The sequence below is a fragment of the Stegostoma tigrinum genome, chromosome 14, assembly GCF_030684315.1.
Source record: "Stegostoma tigrinum isolate sSteTig4 chromosome 14, sSteTig4.hap1, whole genome shotgun sequence".
Classification (NCBI taxonomy): domain Eukaryota; kingdom Metazoa; phylum Chordata; class Chondrichthyes; order Orectolobiformes; family Stegostomatidae; genus Stegostoma; species Stegostoma tigrinum.
The window spans coordinates 24,662,388-24,683,268 of record NC_081367.1 but is presented as its reverse complement, the minus strand read 5'-3'; the positions used below and the strand labels follow the sequence as shown (position 1 = coordinate 24,683,268).

Sequence of the window (20,881 nt, the reverse complement as noted above, 5' to 3'; positions counted from 1 at the left end):
GCATGGTAGGTAGATGGAGCCATGGGTTGGCATGAGTTGATGCTAAGTTTGTGTAGGGTTGTTAAGAGACTGTGGGGTATCGGTAAAGGATGTAGAGTGTTATGGGTGGAATGAGGAGCTATTGGAGATGTATAGAGGTTAGTGCACTCCATAGTGAGTGCCTGGGGTAAGGGAAGGGTGAGAGGGATGAGGGCAGGAGGAATTTCTTATGTTTTATTCATTTATTTTCACTTTTGGGCACAGAGCTATTGACCCCAGGCAGGCTTTCCATCTAGCTCACCTTGGACTGCAGACAGTTTCCTCTGTTCTTCATGGGGGTCAGCCAGTCCCACTTCCAATCTAGCCCCCAACCTTGGCTCAGTCTGAAAATTGGGGACGAAGGTGGCCATTTAGAAAGGTCAGATTCATGGAACTGGGAGTTCTCCTAAGTCCTCCCGCTCTTCCAGGAATGAAGACCGGAACCAGAAAGTCCAGTTTGAATCAATGTGAGACTAGAGAAGGTAGTCAACAAAACTTGTGATTTTTATTAATATATGGCAATTAATCATCTTTAAATCTGACTTTGCAGAAACAATTGCAACAGGATGATGGACAGAATTCCACAATGAAGAGAGTTTTTGATACCTATTTGCTGTTCCTGCAAGTTAATCAATCATCAGCCGCTCTGAAACATGTGTTTGCAGCTCTTCGACTATTTGTTTTCAAGGTACAATAAGTCGTGCCAAATATTCTGCATTGCTGTGTGCATCCAATGGGTGAATCACTGTAATTTATCACACCTGACAGTATAGCAATGAGAATAAATAATAAAAATGATGCTGTAATGTGCAGAGTACATTTTGTGTTCTGCTTCAGCAGTCTCTTGGTTTAATGATAATTTTGATCACACTTCCAGCTGGAGAGATGGTCAACATTTGCCCTAATCCAAGTGTTGTCAAACCCCAATGCTCACAAATCTGATATACCTAACTCCAGAATCAATCTTTGACCAATGGTACAGCTTGCCTACCATCTTGTTTTATTTCCAGACATGAAAAGATGTAAAATCTAAATTATATACATATATGCAGTGTACATGGATTTTGTTACTCTGTTCATTTTACTAACATGAAAATTTCAACAACAATCCCAAAATACCATACAACAATTTCAACAATTTTGGCTGGTTCAAAGTGCCGGACTCCATCCCGAACAGCATTATGGTTCTAGCTAAACCTATGGATTTCAAATGTATGTGAAGGCAGCTCAGTATCACCTTCTCCAGGGCAGTTAAGAATGCCTGATGATGCTTAGCTAACCAGCAATGACTACATCTCACAAATGACTTAAAAATGCTTTAATAACTGTAAACCACTGCTTCTGCTAGGACATTTTACAGTCTTTAGCACAATGCCACTTTATTTCAGTGTTACTTCCTCAGCTTGCTAAGATAAATTTCACAGAGATCTACTAGAACTATTTAAAAACAACTCCTAACAAAACAACACAACACAAGAATTAGAAGCGGGCAAAAGCTATTTGGTCACTAAACCCCTGCACTGCCTTCATTAAGATCAAGAATCATCAATGTGGCCTTTGAGCTACTTTCCTGTCTGTCCCCAAATCGCTTAAAATACTTGAAGTTTTGTTCTTGTACTAACTGCCCACACGGGATATAAACTCCTAGTCCGCAACTCTGAGATCCTTAAACAATTTGAAATGGATTATGTTGTCATATTTTTTGGAACATTTTGTATCTAGGACCTCATTTATGGTCAATTTGTAGCAGTGCTAGTGATCTTAAAATGCCTATGTAATTCAGTGTTCATTGTATTCACCAGACCAGTTTTTTCTGCTCTGTTAAAAAAATTTCCACTGACCTCTGGTCTTCTGACAGAAAAAAAGTAACTGTCACAGTTTTAAATGAGAGACTTCTAATGTTTAAACGGTGCCCCTCCACCCCTTTCTACTCTGCCCTGTTCCCATATTTCAATAAGATCACCTTCTGTTCATCTAAACCTCACAGTGCACTGCTTAATCATGTTTTATGCAGCAAACTTGTTATTAACTGGCACCTATGAGACCAGGAGTATACTGGTTGATCAAATGTTTTGGTTGAACATGAAGTCCACATAATCAATGTAAAAACCCACACAATAATAATAACGCAGGGAGATACTCATCACTGTTATACTTTATTTTCAGCATAAATTATTTAAATAATAATGTACTTTGCCTTAAATAAAACTTACTGACAGAGACCCTTCTCCCTCACACCCTCAACTGACTACTCAGACATCACAGAGATCATAATAATACAGCAAACTTCTAATGTTTAGGGCATATAATTTTTGCTGGTTTATTGAGAGTCCCAGTTCAGAGGGTGCTGGATAAAACAAAGTTTGCTGTATTTCTAAATGCTCTACTACTGCACTCTTTATAATCAACTGTTACATTTTCCCCTTAACAGACATTAAGCTAATAGGCGAGATTTCCTCTTTTTTGTTTCCAAATAAAAATGGCACAGTGTCAATTTTTCAATCTTCTCAGACTTTTGCAGAATCTAAAGATTCCTGGAAGATTACTACCAGCAAATCCATTATTTCTGTAGCCACTTCTTTTAATATCCTAAGAAGCATCCCACCAGGTCCTTGTAATTAACCCTTTCATTCCAAGAAGGCAGTTCAATGAATCTCTTCTGACTGCTTATAATGCAATTACATCCTTTCTTGTGTATAAGGAGACAAAAACTGCATACGTTACACCAGGCGTGGTCTCACACTGCAGTAAGACTTCCTTGCTCTTGTGCACACACACCCTCTTACAATGAAGGCCGCCATACTATTTACCTACCTAACTACATGCTACAGCTGGATGCTTGCTTTCAATGACTGGTGTATAAAAGACAAGTAGGCCCTTTGCATTCAATGTTTCCTAACCTATCAACTTTTCTGTTTTTCAAGTTAAGTGGGAGACTTCACACTTATCCATGTTGTACTGCATCTGCCCAGTCACTTGTTCTTTCTAAACCACCTTCAAATCGCTTAAAATACTTGAAGTTTTGTTCTTGTATTAACTGCCCACACTGGATATAAACTCTCAGTCTGCAACTCTGAGATCCTTAAACAATTTGAAATGGATTATGTTGTCATATTTTTTGGAACATTTTGTATCTAGGACCTCATTTATGGGCAATTTGTAGCAATGCTAGTGATCTTAATATGTGTCATAGATCAAACTTTATGCAATGTCAGAACTGTTCTAGTGGCAAAATTGAAGTATCCTGTTAATTTTGAAAATATATGATGTTATTCAGCATCAGTTGTGCAGGACTTAAAAATTTCCTATCTTCTACTTCTTGCCAGTTCCCTTCAGCTTTCTTTCAAGGTCGTGCAGATCTCTGTGGAATGCTCTGCTACGAAATCCTAAAATGTTGCAACCACAGGTCAAGTTCAACTCAAAGTGAAGCTTGTGCCTTGCTGTATCTTTTTATGAGGAAGAACTTCGAATTTACGAAAGGAAAATCAATAGTTAGATCTCACCTTCAGGTTTGTGACACTATTGTGATTTTATAAAATTAAGCTGCATATTTTTAAAACATTGTCCTCCATGTAAATTGAATAAGTGAAAACAGATTGTCTGAAACTAGATATTTCAAAACGCATCTGTACCACAGATCATCTGCTTGATATTCATGTGATATTTACCAATATTTTCATGCATTTCTGTTAAAAAAAGGCAGCTAATTAAGGCTCTCAATGAACAGTGCAGCTATGTATCCCTCCACATGGAATTCTTGTTTTGTGATTCAGCAAAACAAGACAGTATTGTCAGACATCTTGGAGAGGATTTTCCCTCCAGGAAGAAAACTGAGCTTGGGATTATTTTTGATTCCAGAAACCTGCTTCTTTTGAGGGCGGGGTGGGGGGGGTGGGTGTGGTGGTGGTGGTGGTATGTGGGGGTGTGGTGTGCACAGTCACTGAGCCTGATTTCACAGCAACATCCCCTTTACTGACTTGGAGATGGGCTCACCATCCAATTAAGCAGAGCAGGCAAGTACTTGAAGCTGAAAGGCCAGTCAGCTTTAAAGGGACAGTAGTAGGTCAGGAAGGAGTGGTCACTGCAAAATAGAGGGCCCCTTGCTCTAGTATTCTTTTGAGCAAAATTTTGCTTTAAAATGGATCTTGCAGAGCCTAGTGGCCCTCCCCGCTCTAGAGGCAGGGTGGGCCACTAGTCTTTGCTGGATTATGGGCCTTCCAAATACCTAACCGTGCGGCCTTCGCCTCAGATACTGACTGGACAATCTCCATTCAATCACACACTGCTTGTGGGTGGACAGCCCTGTTTCAGGGGGATGTGGCAGCGTATAATAATGTCATTGGACATTAGGCCAATCCAAGGCCCAAGCTAATGCCCTAGTGATGTGCATTCACCTTTGTGGCTACTGATGAAATCTGAAGTTTAAAGTTATTTTAAGTAGCGGTGAACATGCAACTAACCTTTATTGTTGTCAAAACCTATCTGACTTAGGGAAGGAAATCTTCCACCTTTACGCTGTTGTTCTATATGTGATTCCAGACCAAGAACAATGAGGTTGACTCTTTATTCCCTCTGAAATGGCTTAGTAAGGTACCCAGCTCAGGGGATATTGGGGATGGGTAGAAATGCTGGATATGCAGTAGCATCCACAAGAAGGGAAACAACCTAGGGTGGGAGGCTCAAATTCTGCCCCTTGAATGGCAACTTCTTCTGCACATTAAGTGTGCCAAAAAAGGAAATTTTGTTGCATGCACTAGATAGAGGAAACAGTTCCTCTTGTATAAGGCAGCTACTAGATATTAAATTTACTAGTAATAAAACAATATGGCAGATAGCATGCATTGCATATTCTTTGTCAACAGCACACTGCTAGTCGTCTTAATACAGACACCAAAAAGGGGCATCTGAGTTGTTATGAGGTGTCAAACACCAAAAACATCAATTCTTTTGCTTGTGCAAGTATGGAGCTGCATGCCATGAAGATTCTTTCTAAAACTGAGCTGCTGTGATTCTTCTGAACCTGGACCAGTTGTGGTCTGGAAAATCATATCTATTTGTGACTTAACCAATGATCCTGGTGTTCAACAATTGGTATAGAATCAAACTGAAGTATAGACCATACACCATTGGCAGCCATTACTTTCCATCACAGGCACTATCACTCTCTCATTCCCAGTCACTGCCTTTCTCTCTTTCCCCCATCCACCTCGCACTCACAATTGACCAACACACTCCTGATCTTTCCCCTGCTTGTCCACAACCTGCCTGATGAAATTTAAATCCAATGTTTACTAACAAGTTGCCTGGAGGCCCAAACAAATTGCTGCAGCTGTTGGCCTGATGTAAATATCTGGTGAGCCTTGAACATGTATGTTCCGGCACAGCAGCTGTTCCCAGTAAGCCTGTATCACACAATTAGGAGGCCAATGGGTGGAATTTTATAGAGGCCTGAGTGACACGGGCTATGGTGAGATTTGTGGCAAAATTGGATGAGAAGCCCAGCAAGGCTAAACTTAGCATCTGGATCATCTCACACCATCTTTTATGCTTCTCACAAGCAGCATTGTGTGTTTCTCATTGAGTAGCAAAGGCCAGTGGCCAATTAAGTGGGATTATTGCTAGTTAAGTGTCTCATAAATGGCACAAAGTACCTTATTAATATTCAGCTTCTTATCTTACCAAACAAATAAGATGTTGAGAAAAATCAGCATGGGTACTTAGTGAACTCAGCTCACTGCAAACAGCCTCCGTATTGCTTAGAAGCAAACAACATCTCAGGGCTGGATCCACAGGCACCAGTTATATGCCATCATCATCCATGGGCAGTGGCATCCAGCATTCACCAGCTGCTCATGACCATCATGGTACCTTTCAAATTCACTGGCAGAGTGCTCTGGACGTACAGACTTACATTGCAAAGTACACAGGCAGCTAGCAATGAAAGGCTTGCTGCAGACACACTTTGCATGCACAAATTGGACCTGGGTGCATCTCATGGTGACTGTCTTGGTACTAGCTCCTTTAGTGTCTATGTGCATGCTCGTGACATCCATGCCTTGCCCTTTCTTACCTTACCATGCTAATTAGTACATTCACACATCAGGCAGCTTGCCTTGTTGGTCAGCAATCTTCAGTCTAGAAGGTGGACATCTTGTATGGCGATGTTCTACATCAGTCTCACATTTGCTCAATGTACCGGAAGCTTACATGGCAAACACACTGCACGTGCAGCATGCAAGAAATCGTGTCTCAAAGTCTAAGTGATGTAGTCCTCATCAAAGTCCGTGAAAGCATCCAATAACCAGAGAGTGCCAGCACAGTACATCAAGGGCAGCCTCATACTTGTCTGGGAATTGGTGATGGTCAAGCATTCACTTGTGGTCAGGACACTGTGACGGGCTGGAGGGTGTAGAATGTCTTGAAGAGGGAAGGAATATTGCACGCAGACCCATGTACTGTAGTGGACACAGATCTCTGGAGTCTGAAGCACACAAGAGACCAGGTATCACCATCAGTAGTTGGAGGTGGGGTGCAATGAATGAGGCTGACAATGGGCTTGATGCAGTGGAATGAAGCATGGCACTTACTCAATTGGTGCAACATTGATGGTTTGGCATCACTGGAGCAGTCCCAGTCTTCTCCTTTGATGTACAGAATTCTCTCCCAGTAGGAGTAAGGAGCCTAATGTCAGACACACCTACTCCCACACAGGCTCTGTCCACCCTGGCGGGGCCTGTTTTCCAATGTGATGAGAGGAACTGAAGAACTGAGTGAGATGAAAGTGGGTCACAGGGCTGTTAGTGCTAATGCAGGTGAGCAAAAGGCTGTTCCAAACAGTTGAGTAGATAGCAAAGAGAATGTGCAGAATTAGTTGTATGGGAGGTTGGAGGAGTGGATGTGAGTGAGTAAGGGAAGATTTTACAAGCATCTTCTTTGCACCAACCCCCAGTCAAGACCCCCTGGTCACTTTCAGAGAGGTGCAGACCCATTTTTCCTTCTTCGACATCTTCTGCAGAAATAGATTCTCCATGAATGAGCAAGGCAGCTTTGGAATGCCAGTACTTATCTAGGTGTACAGCAGCCTCTTAAAGATAGTGCGGATACGAGTGATGGCAGTCTTTGGCAGTTGAGTGGCAAGGTGTTCTGAGAACAGCATGTGGTAAGGTGGAGCTAAAATTGGACATGTCACACACCACAGAGATGGGGTAGTTAGTTAATGAGGTGAGTTTAGCAAGATATGGCAAGAAAACTCACTAAACGTTATGGCAAAAATTCCTTTTTAAAATCTCAGCACAATCCAGACTTAGCCAAAATAACACAAGGTTCAGCCCAACGTTTCTTAAGTTTTCATGTCAAGAGCAGGTAGTGTGTTAGTGGCGTGCTAGCTATTAAATGTATAACCGCTTTGTTTGTGTCAATGACATGTACAACAACCACTATTTGATATAGACATGACTGCTAATTCACGGCCTGCAACTATATTTCAAGATTAATGTAAATTCTGGCTTCTGATGACCAGCATAAAACTCTCTTATTGACATGTTTATAACACCGATTAATTAAATCTTCCTTATTATTTCATTTGGTAGGCTTAATATCTTCCAATTTACAGTTGTTTTTGCAAAAGATAAAATTATAATTTACTGATCAAAATTCTTATTGTGGTTTTAACTTGTTGATAATTGAATATTAATTGTCCTTATTTCCTGTGCAATTAGTAATGTAAAAACAGTTATGTTTCTCACAACTCAATCAAATTCTCAACCTGAGTAAAACTAAATGTCATGTCCAGATTTTAGATTAAATTAGATTCCCTACAGTGTGGAACAGGCCCTTTGGCCCAACAAGTCCACACCGCCCTTTGAAGCATCCCACCCAGACCCATCCCCCATAACCTACACAACCCTGAATACTACGGACAATTTAGCATGGCCAATCCACCTAGCCTGCACATCTTTGGACTGTGGGAGGAAACCGGAGCACCTGGAGGAAACCCACGCAGACACGGGAAGAATGTGCAAACTCCACACAGACAGTTGCCCGAGGCTGGAATCAAACCTGGGTCCCTGGTGCTGTGAGGCTGCAGTGCTAACCACTGAGCTACCATTAGCTTGTTTAATTATTCTATCTAATCTTTTGATATTTTTCCGTCCCCATTTCAGGCTCAATGCCTTAAACATTGTGACACTTCAATTGCTCAACCAAGTATTCTTTTAAGGTTGTGAGATTACCTGCCTCAGCTATCCCCCCACATAGTGCATTCTAGATTCCCACCACCCTCTAAGTGAAACAAAATCCTCAAATACCTTCTGAACCTCATGTATTCACTTTAAAAGTGCACCACCTTGCTCTTGACCCTTTGACTAAGGGGAACAACTGCTTTCTGTTCACCCTGTTCATGCCCCTCATAATCTTTTGGACTCATACCAGGCCCTCCCTCAACCTTCTCTGCACAAAAGACAACAACCCAAGTTTAACCAGCCCTTCTTCATAGCTGAAACACTCCATCCAACGCAAACCCTGGTGAATCTTGTCTGTACCCACTCCAGTGCAATCATATCCTTCCTGTTGTGTGGTGACCAGAATGGCATGGTGTTCATTGTGAGGGCTAAACGTATCCAGACATGCCCAAAACGTTTCAGACTGGAATAAAACAAAAATACAGTTAATTAACAGATTAATTAATATATTTAAAATATTGATGTTTTGCATTATAATGGCTGACTATATTCCCATGCCTCTATGCAGGGCAATTTTGAGATGTATTTGCATTTCTTTTCCAGCTTATCAAAGCTGTAAGTCAACTGATAGCAGATGTGGGAATGGGAGGCACTCGGTTTCAACAGTCACTGGCGATAATTAATAATTTTGCGAATGGAGATAAGGCCATGAGTGTGAGTAATGTTTAGAAAAGCTCCTTTAACATCTGTTTGTAAGCAAAGTATTGAATGCTGCTTCCATGTATGAAGCATACTGACCTATGATCAGAACAACAGTGCATCAGTCTGAAGTTATTCTGCTCTGTGACTGCAGAGATAAAGTTGCAACTGCCTGTGTATCGTCTTGAATTAAACAACCATTTCTTTTCTGCCCCCATAATTCCCTAGCTTTTGGGCCCAAATTATGTGATTGAAACTTGACATATGTGGAATTAGTGGCAAATGTTCTACCATTTTAGTTGGTGTTTCTTATACCCTAGCTTCAAGAAAAAAAAATGATCGTCCATCTCCTGAGCCATAGTCTTGCTAGGAGCAGTCATTGTGGAAATGGCCTCCTCCACACTCACCATCCTATTAAGAGCAACAGATGGGCTTCCGATGCTGCCACCCAAAGAGGGTGAACAACTCTAAAGCCTGGTATCCACACCAGGAGAGATGGGCACTGCTGAAGCAGATCGGGGACCTTGAGGGTACCTCAAAATGGAGGTATCCTTGCAGGCACAGAGCTAAAACAAACTTATAAGGGTTGAGGTTATTAAGCACTTTAATGCAGAGAGGAAATCCCTCCAGAAAAATTATCCAAGGTGCCCCTGTGCCCCTTCTAGCTCAGGATGCTGTCATTGGTTTTTGAGGCTGCCAATCATCTCCCCACCTGCTGCATTTAGATGGTGACCTCTGCGCTTGGTGCGGTGTCCATTCTGTCAGGGGTGAGATGTAAAATTTACCTTATTTAGGGCCTTTAATATCTTAATTGGTGCCCAATCCATGGAATGTCCAGTCAACCCAACACCCACTCCAACCCTGGACCGTAAGACAAAACAAACAACTGCAGATGCTGAAGAACTGAAGCAAAAACAGAAATAGCTGGAGAAACTCAGCTGGTCTGACAACATCTGTGGAGAGAAAGCAACGTCAACATTTCATTTCCTGTGATAATGGGAACTGCAGATGCTGGCGAATCCAAAATAATAAAGTGTGAAGCTGGATGAACACAGCAGGCCAAGCAGCATCTCCGGAGCACAAAAGCTGACGTTTCGGGCCTAGACCCTTCATCAGAGACCCTCTTGGGTCTAGGCCCGAAACGTCAGCTTTTGTGCTCCTGAGATGCCGCTTGGCCTGCTGCGTTCATCCAGCTTCACACTTTGTTATCTTATTTCATTTCCAGTAAACCTTTTTACAGCTGAACTCACAAAGTTAACTGCTTTCTCTCCACCGTTGCTGCCAGATCTGCTGAGTTTCTCCAGCTATTTCTGTTCTTGTTCTAAACCTGGCTTCCAGCTGGAATGTGCAGGGATATATCTGAGAATGGTTCCTCCCGACCTTCACAGCTTTGCACCTCCAGAACAGCCATTTTAATGTCAAGAAAATTTAAGCCTTTAATTTTATTGTGAATGTCAGATGTGAACATAAGTCAACAATCGTTAAATACTTGTGAAAATTGACTCTAAAGTAACCTTTCCTTGGTTTCATATCCTGTAGAATACTTTATTTCCTATGGAAGTGAAGGACCTGACTAAGCGAATAAGAACCGTGTTAATGGCCACAGCTCAGATGAAAGAGCATGAGAAGGATCCAGAGATGCTGGTTGATCTTCAGTACAGTCTAGCAAATTCATATGCCAGTACTCCTGAACTGCGAATGACTTGGCTTGAGAGCATGGCAAAGATTCATATACGAAATGGAGATGTGTCAGAGGTAATTTACACTACCTTATTTGTTTAGGCATTGATTCCTGTTTCTGCCAAAAAAATTAAATGTATTATAATCTCCAATCAAAGCTTTAAGAAAGGAGGAGATGAAGAAATGTGAGGAATCTATATTTGAAGTTACTTAATACAGCATTTGATCGGTTGTCCCAACAGGAAAGCTAATGATTTAAATCTGACTCATTTTGGTTGTATGTGCAGTTAAACCAACTTAGCACCACATCATGGGATAGGCTTACTCACCATCCTCTTTCAATGTAGGAATCTACAGTCCCTGCTTGGTTGAGTGGTGTTTGAGGGAAGCGACTTACTGATCGAGTGAGAAGAGGCTCTATAATTGAAGTTAATAAAATGTGAGGCTGGATGAACGCAGCAGGCCCAGCAGCATCTCAGGAGCACAAAAGCTGACGTTTCGGGCCTAGACCCTTCATCAGAGAGGGGAATGGGGTGAGGGTTCTGGAATAAATAGGGAGAGAGGGGGAGGCGGACCAAAGATGGAGAGAAAAGAAGATAGGTGGAGAGGAGAGTATAGGTGGAGAGGTAGGGAGGGAATAGGTCAGTCCAGGGAAGACGGACAGATCAAGGAGGTGGGATGAGGTTGGTAGGTAGGAGATGGAGGTGCGGCTTGGGGTGGGAGGAGGGGATGGGTGAGAGGAAGAACAGGTTAGGGAGGCAGAGACAGGTTGGACTGGTTTTGGGATGCAGTGGGGGGAGGGGAAGAGCTGGGCCGGTTGTGTGATGCAGTGGGGGGAAGGGACGAACTGGGCTGGTTTTGGGATGCGGTGGGGGAAGGGGAGATTTTGAAGCTTGTGAAGTCCACAGTGATACCATTGGGCTGCAGGGTTCCCAAGTGGAATATGAGTTGCTGTTCCTGCAGCCTTTGGGTGGCATCATTGAGGCACTGCAGGAGGCCCATGATGGACATGTCATCTAAAGAATGGGAGGGGGAGTGGAAATGGTTTGCGACTGGGAGGTGCAGTTGTTTATTGCGAACCTCCGCTCGGTACGCAATAAACAACTGCACCTCCCAGTCGCAAACCATTTCCACTCCCCCTCCCATTCTTTAGATGACATGTCCATCATGGGCCTCCTGCAGTGCCACAATGATGCCATCCGAAGGCTGCAGGAACAGTAACTCATAATCCACTTGGGAACCCTGCAGCCCAATGTTATCAATGTGGACTTCACCAGCTTCAAAATCTCCCCTTCCCCCACCGCATCCCAAAACCAGCCCAGTTCATCCCCTCCCCCCACTGCACCACACAACCAGCCCAGCTCTTCCCCCCCACCCACTGCATCCCAAAACCAGTCCAACCTGTCTCTGCCTCCCTAAGCTGTTCTTCCTCTCACCCATCCCTTCCTCCCACCCCAAGCCGCACCTCCATCTCCTACCTACCAACCTCATCCCACCTCCTTGATCTGTCCGTCTTCCCTGGACTGACCTATCCCCTCCCTACCTCTCCACCTATACTCTCCTCTCCACCTATCTTCTTTTCTCTCCACCTTCGGTCCGCCTCCCCCTCTCTCCCTATTTATTCCAGAACCCTCACCCCATCCCCCTCTCTGATGAAGGGTCTAGGCCCGAAACGTCAGCTTTTGTGCTCCTGAGATGCTGCTGGGCCTGCTGCGTTCATCCAGCCTCACATTTTATTATCTTGGATTCTCCAGCATCTGCAGTTCCCATTATCACTCTATAATTGAAGTGTTTCCTGTTAGCTGGTTAGGAGTTACACTGACAGTGGCATTGTTACAGAGACTCTGAGCAGTGCTGGGGGCGTGCAAGGTGGGTGGAGGTGCGCATTAGTAATGCTTTGAAATCCTAAGCTGTTCTGGCCATAGGGCCATATAACATCATCATAGTAGGGCTGTTTATGGCAGTCCTCAGTGCTAATCCTTTCAGATACATTAAAAATCACCCACAAAACAGTTAACTCTATTATTAATCTCATACATTTGGGAATCTAATTACATATCCCACTACCCCCATATTTCTGACTTTAAAAATTCAGGCAATCAAGAAATCTCACTGTTCACTTGGAATGCATTCTGTTTGAACTTGGGAGACTGTATCTTTCTGGGCAGACTATTGTCTTTGATTCTCTTGCTGACAGTCAGGCCTAGACACTTCTTTATTCTGGTGCACTTTTAATTCTTGGGTTTCCTTCTCTGAGGATGCCTTCCATGCTGAAACAGGTGATTATTTCTTTGAAGTATCTTAATTTATTGGACACCAATTGTCCAATCTCTGTGTTGGCTCCCATGACGTTTTGTGTCAGCAGATTTTTATTCTCAATCTGTGCGCAGAGCTGTGCTGAAAGATGTAGACTTTTGACTTTAACTTTAGTCTTCTCTTCTGTCATACACTATTCAACCTCATTAACTTCTATCTGTGGATAACTATTCAACTGGGCCCCTCTTTGCCACACTTTCTGGAAATGACCTATTTCACAACAGATAAAATATTTGCTTTTCATAGCTGAACACTGTCCAAGGAAGTTTTAAAGCTGAAGCCTCACCTACAAGGGCTCTGCAAGACACCTTCCCAAACCTGGGAGACCAACAGGAGTGGTATTTTGGCTGCAGGAGGCCACAGTAGAAATCTAAGTGGTTAGCAAGGACTTAGGTAGAGCTTCACAGGTATGGGAGAATTCAGGAAATGCAGGTTGGAGGAGGCCCCTAGGTTTCCTCGTTGAGCCCAGAGAAACAATTACACTCCTGGGTTAGAAGAAAGCCAAAAGTTAAAACAAAAAGTAAATCTTCTGGACATCTTCACACCATCGATGCACCAGATCGGCCTGGATTCACTGCCCAGGTTAAGGTTACAATGAGGCCTGATGACCAAATCAGGGCCCATTCTATATTTTTAAGCACTGACTACAATCTCCAGGCTGCAGTCCTCTTCATGTGTTCAAAGGAGCAGGTTAATGTGGGAGTAATAAAACTAGGTTATGAAAAATTAGGGGAATTGAAGGAGGGAAAATTACCTGAGCCTATTTTAACTGCCTAGTCTCTGCCAAGTGGGCAGAGTTAAAATTGACCCTTGTGACATCAGAGAGCAAAATAGGTTTGCTCGGTGACAAGGTGGATTTTTTTTCAAAGTTCTGAATGTCAGTAGAAAGGCCAGCATTTATTGCGATCTTGAAATTGTCCTTGAGTAAAAGGTGGTGAACTGTCATCTTGAAACTCTGCAGTCATGTGTAGTAATATGTACTTTTTAAAATAACATTTGTATTTCTGATATTGCAGGCTGCAATGTGCTACATCCATATAGCTGCTCTTGTATCCGAGTACCTGAAAAGAAGAGGTAAGTAAATAAACAAGTGCAAAGCACAAGCTTGTAAAACAAATATCAATGACATCCATCCTAGAAGGGTTACTTTGATGGAAGGGGGACAACAGACTGCAAGTATAATAAAACACATATTTGAATGGCTGGATTTGTGTGCAACCTTGGTCCTAATTGATTAGACCATAATTTGAACGTGCCTGAAGATGCTTAAACAGAGACCCCCACAGATTTAACATTGAAGCTCTGTTCAGGTTTCTATAAGAGTCCCTTACATTAGGAAGGAGAAAGTAGTGAATGAAACCTTGCCATTTAGGAAGGAAAACAGAGGGACAATGGAAAACTGCAAACCCATCTGTTTGAAATCAGAAGTTAGAAAAGTGTTAGAATCTATTCTAAAGGATGAGATGACTGGATACTAAGAAGAGTGTCCAAATTTGGCAGAATCAGGATGGGTGTATAAAGAGGAAACCATGTTTGACAAACTTGCTGGCATTTTTTGAAGATGCTACTTGCAGCTTTGATAAGGGAGAGCAAGTGGATGCGGTGTATGTGGTCTTCAGAAACCTTTGGAATACATCCTGCGCAAGGAATTAGTAAATAAAATTAGAGCACATGGCTTTGGGGGCCATATACTGCAAAGGATTGAGAATTGATGAACAGACAAAAAGAAGAGAATAGGAATAATGAGATCATTCTGGATGGCAGACTATTACCAGTGGGTACTGCAAGGATCAGTGCGAGGTCCAAAACTGTCTACAACTTATCTAAATGAATTGGATATGGGGGCTAACTGTAATACTTTCTAATCTTCTGATGACTATAAACTGTGAATGTAAAAAATGGAGAGGATGTAAGGCCGCTTCAAGAGAACCTGAGCAGGCAAAGTGAATAGGCGTGAACATGACAGATAGAACTGAATGGAAGTAAGTGTGTCATGCTGTTATTTGATCCTGCAGAACTTGTGTATTACTGACAAAACACACATTTTGTTGAGGGTTTTCAGCAAAATTCAAATGTGATGTTGAAAGTTTATGAGGCTCATTTGGACCTTCATTGAGGGTCAGTGATGTCCCGACAATGAGGCCTTTGTTTTAAAATCATAACTGGAGCACTGTTCAGGGTAAATCTCTGATTGTCGTTCCCCTCTGTGGCTGTGTCTGGGTTTGTGAACTTGTTCTTGGCAATATAACTTATCTCCAAGCATTGGGACAGTTACCCAGAGGTCTGGGTAGTCGTGATGGGAGAATTGAAAATTGGCTCAGGCTGAATATGTTATGACGGCTGTCAGGAATCCAGGCAAAGGACTGCCTGTGGTCATACACAGGTTACATGTTCATAAATGGAAAGTCTTCCTGTTCTCGAACATTGCTGAATACAGTGTATGGTCTACTGTTGAAGCTGTGAAAATCTAGAACATAAAGCATTTTACTCATTTGCTTCTTGCTAGTGGTCTCCATGAGAAGTGATAGAATGTAGGGTAGCATATGATGTCTTGCTTCATACAACTGTACACTGAAACCTGACTTAGACAGGTTGGGCCAGACTTTCATCCCAGAGATCTAATCGAACTGTCACGATTCTGCATCTGTTGTGCTGGTAGGAAATGGGTGTCTTTTTTCCATAGCAATTGGCTTTAGAGGCCTTTAGCAGCAAGGTCAAGGTGGAGAAATGGAATGATCCTGAAATGGGCATATTAAAATACCTGTCTCTATTTCCAACAAAACTAGTTCTTCACATGGAATCAGTGCCAAGTTAAGCTGTATTGGGAAGAGCTTGCAAACAATAGAAATGTAAAACCTCTGAACAATTTAAACCCCTTGCCTCACATCCTTCACTTCACAGCACCATGCCTACCCATTATGAACAGAACTCACTGGCTCAATTTATGGAAGCCTTTGAATAGGCCATAAAAGTCACTGAGTAAACAACTTACTTCAAGCCAGTCAGAGGCAGAACAAGTGCCAGAAATCCAGGCCTGATTTTTGGTAAGCTGTTCACTTGTTCTTTACATAAAAGCTGGGCTATTGCTTCTGGTGCCTTCATACCCTTTACCTGGGGGAAAACATAGGATAGAGTATTGGAAGAACCTCTAAACTGATGGCAACCTCATAGCTCACATCATGACCACTTCATTGGTGGCCAATTTTAAGTACTGGAGTGGGACTTGAACTTGTTACTAAATCTTCCAAAAAGCTGAAGAAGCTATTGTTTGGTTCGTTACCACAAAAGCTTTATTAATGACAACTTTCCAAATTAATATAATGCAAATTTTGTATGGGCTTCTTTTGACAAAATTTTACGATCTAGTTAAAGTACTTATCAAATTTAATATCGTTTGTGTTTCTTTAACAGTACTATCATATTATTCTAATACTACCTTGCTATAGGTTATTGGAAATCAGAAGTGACTCGTTTATCAACCACCTTCTCTGAAGAATCAAATAACCCTGACAGTAACCAATTACTAACATCAAATGAAGGAAGAAGTGAGTGATCTAACAATGCTTAGTGATGTGTGTAAGGGCAACTCCATGCATATTTCATTAACTCTATAGTGTTTTACTGTCTTTGATGATTACTTCTTGCTAATATGTTTAAACATATCCAAGTACTAATTCATAATTTACAGCTTTAGCAAACAGAACTCTAAACTTTCATGTTTACAGATTTCCTTTCCTGGAAATTCATGTGCCTTGTTAATATTAATTTTTTTAAGTATTTCTTTCATATGTGAATATTACATACTCAATTTCCTCCTCGTTAGACTTTGTAAGGAGGAGGTGGGCCAATAGTCAGAACATGTCAACACTATACCAAAAATAGATTTAACTTTCTTAGTCAACTAGTCATGGAAAGTAATTTCTTTCGTCTCCAGATTAAACTTGCAAAGCATTAAAATGTAATTACTTCCCTACATAACTTCTTTAAAAATCTGCTATTGACCTAAAAAATTCAATTTGGTAATTTGCCGACTTTTATTTCCCAATTTAAAGCTGCTGCAGACTTTTTTTTATCCATTATCATCTGTTTTGTTAGGATCACAAGCCCCTGAAATGCTAATTATTTGCATAAGTACAGCATTTATAGTTTAGCTTTGTATTCCCCCTTATAGTGAGTCAGTTATGCTCTCTTGCTTACAACTTGGCTTTTTATGTTAATGATTACTCCGATATCTGTGTAAAATGGGTCATTAATTTCTCAATTTGCTTCTGTACCAGTGAACAGCATTTTTCAAACAAAAGATATTGCCAAGAATGGAGAATTTTAACTGTGAGGAATGATTTAGCTTGCTGGTATTGATTTCTGTAGACCTGAGGATGTTGAAGGGAGATTTACTGGAGGTGTATGCAATCATCAGAGGCATAGACCTAATGGATTGAGGTGATCTATTACCTTTATCAATGTGTTCGATAACACTGGGACATAGCTTTAAAGCAACTTGCAAAAGTAACAGAGTTGAGAAACGTTTTCACGCAGAGAATGGCAGAGGTCAGGAGTTCACTGCCTGCAAAAGATGGTGGAGGCAGAAATCCTTATCGCATTAAAGGAAACGCTTGTACATGTACATAAAGTGCTGCAGCCTACAGGGCTTCAGGCTAAAAATTAATGTGTAATATTAGGCATGTTGCCTTTCTCAGCCAACACAGACATGAAGGGCTGAATGGCTTTCTGCTGTGGTGTAATTTTTTCAATGTTTCTGTATATCTTAACCTGACTTCTTCTGCATGGTTATTAGTAATAACTTTCATTTGTATAACCCATTCAACATCCTAAAATATCCAAAAATTCCGGCAATGCTCATGTGGCCAGAATTTGATGACTATACATATCTGAAGCTGAAGGAGATTACAAACATATAGATGAGTGAGGGTTTTGAAAACTACAATGAGAATATTAAAATCGAGACTTTGCTTGACTGGGATTGTAAGTAGAAAGTAGATTGTATGGGATGGTGGACAAGTAAGAATCAGTGCAAGTAAAGATAAAGTCAGCTGAGTTTTAAATGACGCAGAGGTTTACAGAGGATAATGAATGGCAGACTGGTCAGGAGTAGAGTGGAATAGTAAAGGAAACTAAGACTGTGCATGTGGGTTTCAGCAGCAGATGAGCTAAGGTGTGGGTGGAATTGCATTATTGTTTAAGGTAGAAATAGGCAATAGTAATGACGGTGCAAATATGTGGTCAGTGGCTCATTATGTGGTCAAATATGGCATTAAAGTTGTGAACAATCTGGTCCAGCCCAAGACTGCCAAGTCTGGTCTAGAGGAGTCACTGAGGATGAACTAGCAAGCAAACAATCCCTTGCCCCCACCTTGTCAGCAATTTCCAGCATTTTCTGCTTCTATTTCTAAGTTTCCAGCATCCACAGTAGCTCAATTCTATAAAGGTGTCTTGTGCATATCTGGTCCACTTTGCTCTGATGTCCATAATGAACCTCTACCTCATAAAAATTGTCAACTGAAGAATTCATTTAGGTGGACATCACTCTATCTTATCATTGCTTTTTCAGGCCTTAAGACATACCAGGTTGCAACATAAAGCCCCAAATCTGAGGATACAGTTCTTCAGAAAGACAGCAAATTCCCAGAGAGATTATGTGGCTTTTTTGAGGGCTGAGATAGAGAGGAAAGCTATCATCTCTGATGCAAATATTAAGCATGTTATGATCAAAAGGAGTGCCATGGTGTCCAACCATGATTCATGCATTTAATGGAAACAGTCACAAGTTTTTCATCTGCTCTGTTCTGAATTCATTTAGAGTTTTTAAACTCTATATCTGATGCACTGGTGTTTTATATTCAGGCAGAATAAAGTAATGGCCTATAAATTATATATTGTTTTGTTACAAAGTTAGTTCAATAATGCAGAAGGTTAACAAAGGTTTGTTAAATTAGCAAAAAATTGTACATTTAAGATTATTGACCAAAACAAGTAAAAATTAAAATATTGCTTTGCAGAATAGTCTTGTAATCCTTAATTGAAATTCTTTTGTTTGTCAACATGTTTATCAATATAAAATTGCATGTAATTGAGTTTAATGCAACTTTTCTCAGGTTTGTTTTCAATGGGATGGTCAGCTTTCCAAACTATTACTCCCAATGTGAAAGAAGAAGGAGCAATGAAGGAAGACAGTGGAATGCAGGACACCCCATATACCGAGGTTGGAATTATTGCCACTTTAATCGAATGAATCGTATAAGTTAATGAAAAATAGCTATTGACAGAATACTGGCTTGTATAGCAGTGGTGGCATGTTTCAGTTTTCTGAAATGTTTGGCATGTTTGTTTCTTTTTGTTGTTGTTTGAGAGGCTTGTGATCACACTTAGCTAATATAGGCAGTCAATGACTTGTAAGTTCTGAAACAGCAATAGTAGAGGCTAGATAAGAGAATATTACATAAACTGAATTAGAAAGTTCAGCCCAAACAGTAGGCTTAGAGTAGGGGTAAGCATTGTTTGCATCATGTCATTGTTTTGGAAGCTTGGCTCATTTGACCCTGCTGGACTCAGTATGTGGAAAAAATGTGTTATTTTTTTCTGGGCAATGACATTGGGGCAGATGAAAAGCTATAAGCAATTCTGACTGCTTCTGGACCCACAGCTTTTTCAGCTATTAGGAGCCTACCTTTATCTGAGGCACCAGATATTAGAACCTTTCAAGAGTTGGCAAATTCAGTTAAGGAATGTTATGACTGTTAAGCTTCCTCTAATTCTGAGATGCTATCATTTTTACTCAGCAATTCAAGAACCAGAATAATCTATATTGGGATTTTTGACTAGGTTAAGATATCTGACAGTGACATATGATTTTAGTTTTATCCATAATGAGGTGCTTAAAGACTGTTTGGTATGTGAGATGAATGATGTAACCATGCAAATGCACCTACTAGCTGAAGCCCAACTGGACTTCAAACAGACACTACAATTAGCTTTATCATTAGAAAATGTGACTAGTACAGCATCTGAGTTGTAGGGTATTCCAATGGAAGTGGACATCCTCACCGGTTCACCTGAGCTTTGGGAACAAGCAATTGCGTAGCTTCATCAGGACATATCTTGAATAGGGAGACTCTAGAGCAAAACACTAAAACAAAGCCAAGCCTTGGCCAAATGGTTGGAATTATCTTCGGGATCCAGGCCAGCAATGTATTGTAGTTGCTGCCAGCATGCAAAGTCAAGACAGCAAGGAATCTTACCAGACCTAATCTGAGCAAGAGAATTCATAAAATGGTATCCAGGAGAGTGCACACCCAGCAAAACCCACCTACATCTGGTTTGGAGTTGCTTAGCAACATCCAAAACAGAACCAATCAAAACAAACATCTGGTTAAATGACCACCCAATTATAATAGAGGTTGACACTTTTGTAGCCATTTCAGCAATTACAAAACCAGTCTTTAATGAAATTTGCTCTGGGCTCCAACCCTTAAATTTGTGCAAGATTTCAGCTAGACTGAGAACCTATACTACGGAACTTTACAGATTAAGGGTACAACTTTGGTCCTGATCTCTTATGAGCAGCAGTTTGTGCATTTACCACTGATTGTGTTAAAAGGCTCAGGCCCAAACTTGATGGGATGAAATTGGTTGAGAAAGATTCACCTAGATTGGCTCAAGCTTTTTTCAGTCAGGAAGCGGTTGCCTGAGTGAAGTCTTAACTAAATATCTGGAAGATTTTCAGGAAGATCCAGGGACTATCAAAGGAGCCAAGGCCATGCTGAACAGGAAGCAATTCCATGATTCTGCAAGGCCCCCCTGGTGTTGTGTGCCTTACAGGGTAGAAATCAGAAGGCTGCAAAGTGAAAGAATCATCAAACCAATCCAGCAACAGTCATACCGATTGTGAAGCCCAATGGATCGGTTCGCCTTTGTGGGGATTTTAAACAAGTAATAACAATTTTTATGGCTGGGTAAATACCCAATCCCTC

The 20,881-nt window shown here is 41.3% G+C and overlaps 1 protein-coding gene across 1 annotated transcript in view; it reads left to right on the top strand.

Annotated features, from left to right (window-relative positions):
• dock10 (dedicator of cytokinesis 10) overlaps positions 1-20,881 on the top strand; it is a 320,275-nt gene that overhangs the window by 246,825 nt on the left and 52,569 nt on the right. Inside the window, exons 41-47 of the mRNA XM_059651053.1 lie at positions 569-706; positions 3,345-3,527; positions 8,802-8,912; positions 10,437-10,652; positions 13,910-13,967; positions 16,340-16,438; positions 19,007-19,113. Of these exons, the coding sequence (XP_059507036.1) occupies positions 569-706; positions 3,345-3,527; positions 8,802-8,912; positions 10,437-10,652; positions 13,910-13,967; positions 16,340-16,438; positions 19,007-19,113 (912 nt within the window). The remainder of the gene's footprint in view (positions 1-568; positions 707-3,344; positions 3,528-8,801; positions 8,913-10,436; positions 10,653-13,909; positions 13,968-16,339; positions 16,439-19,006; positions 19,114-20,881) is intronic.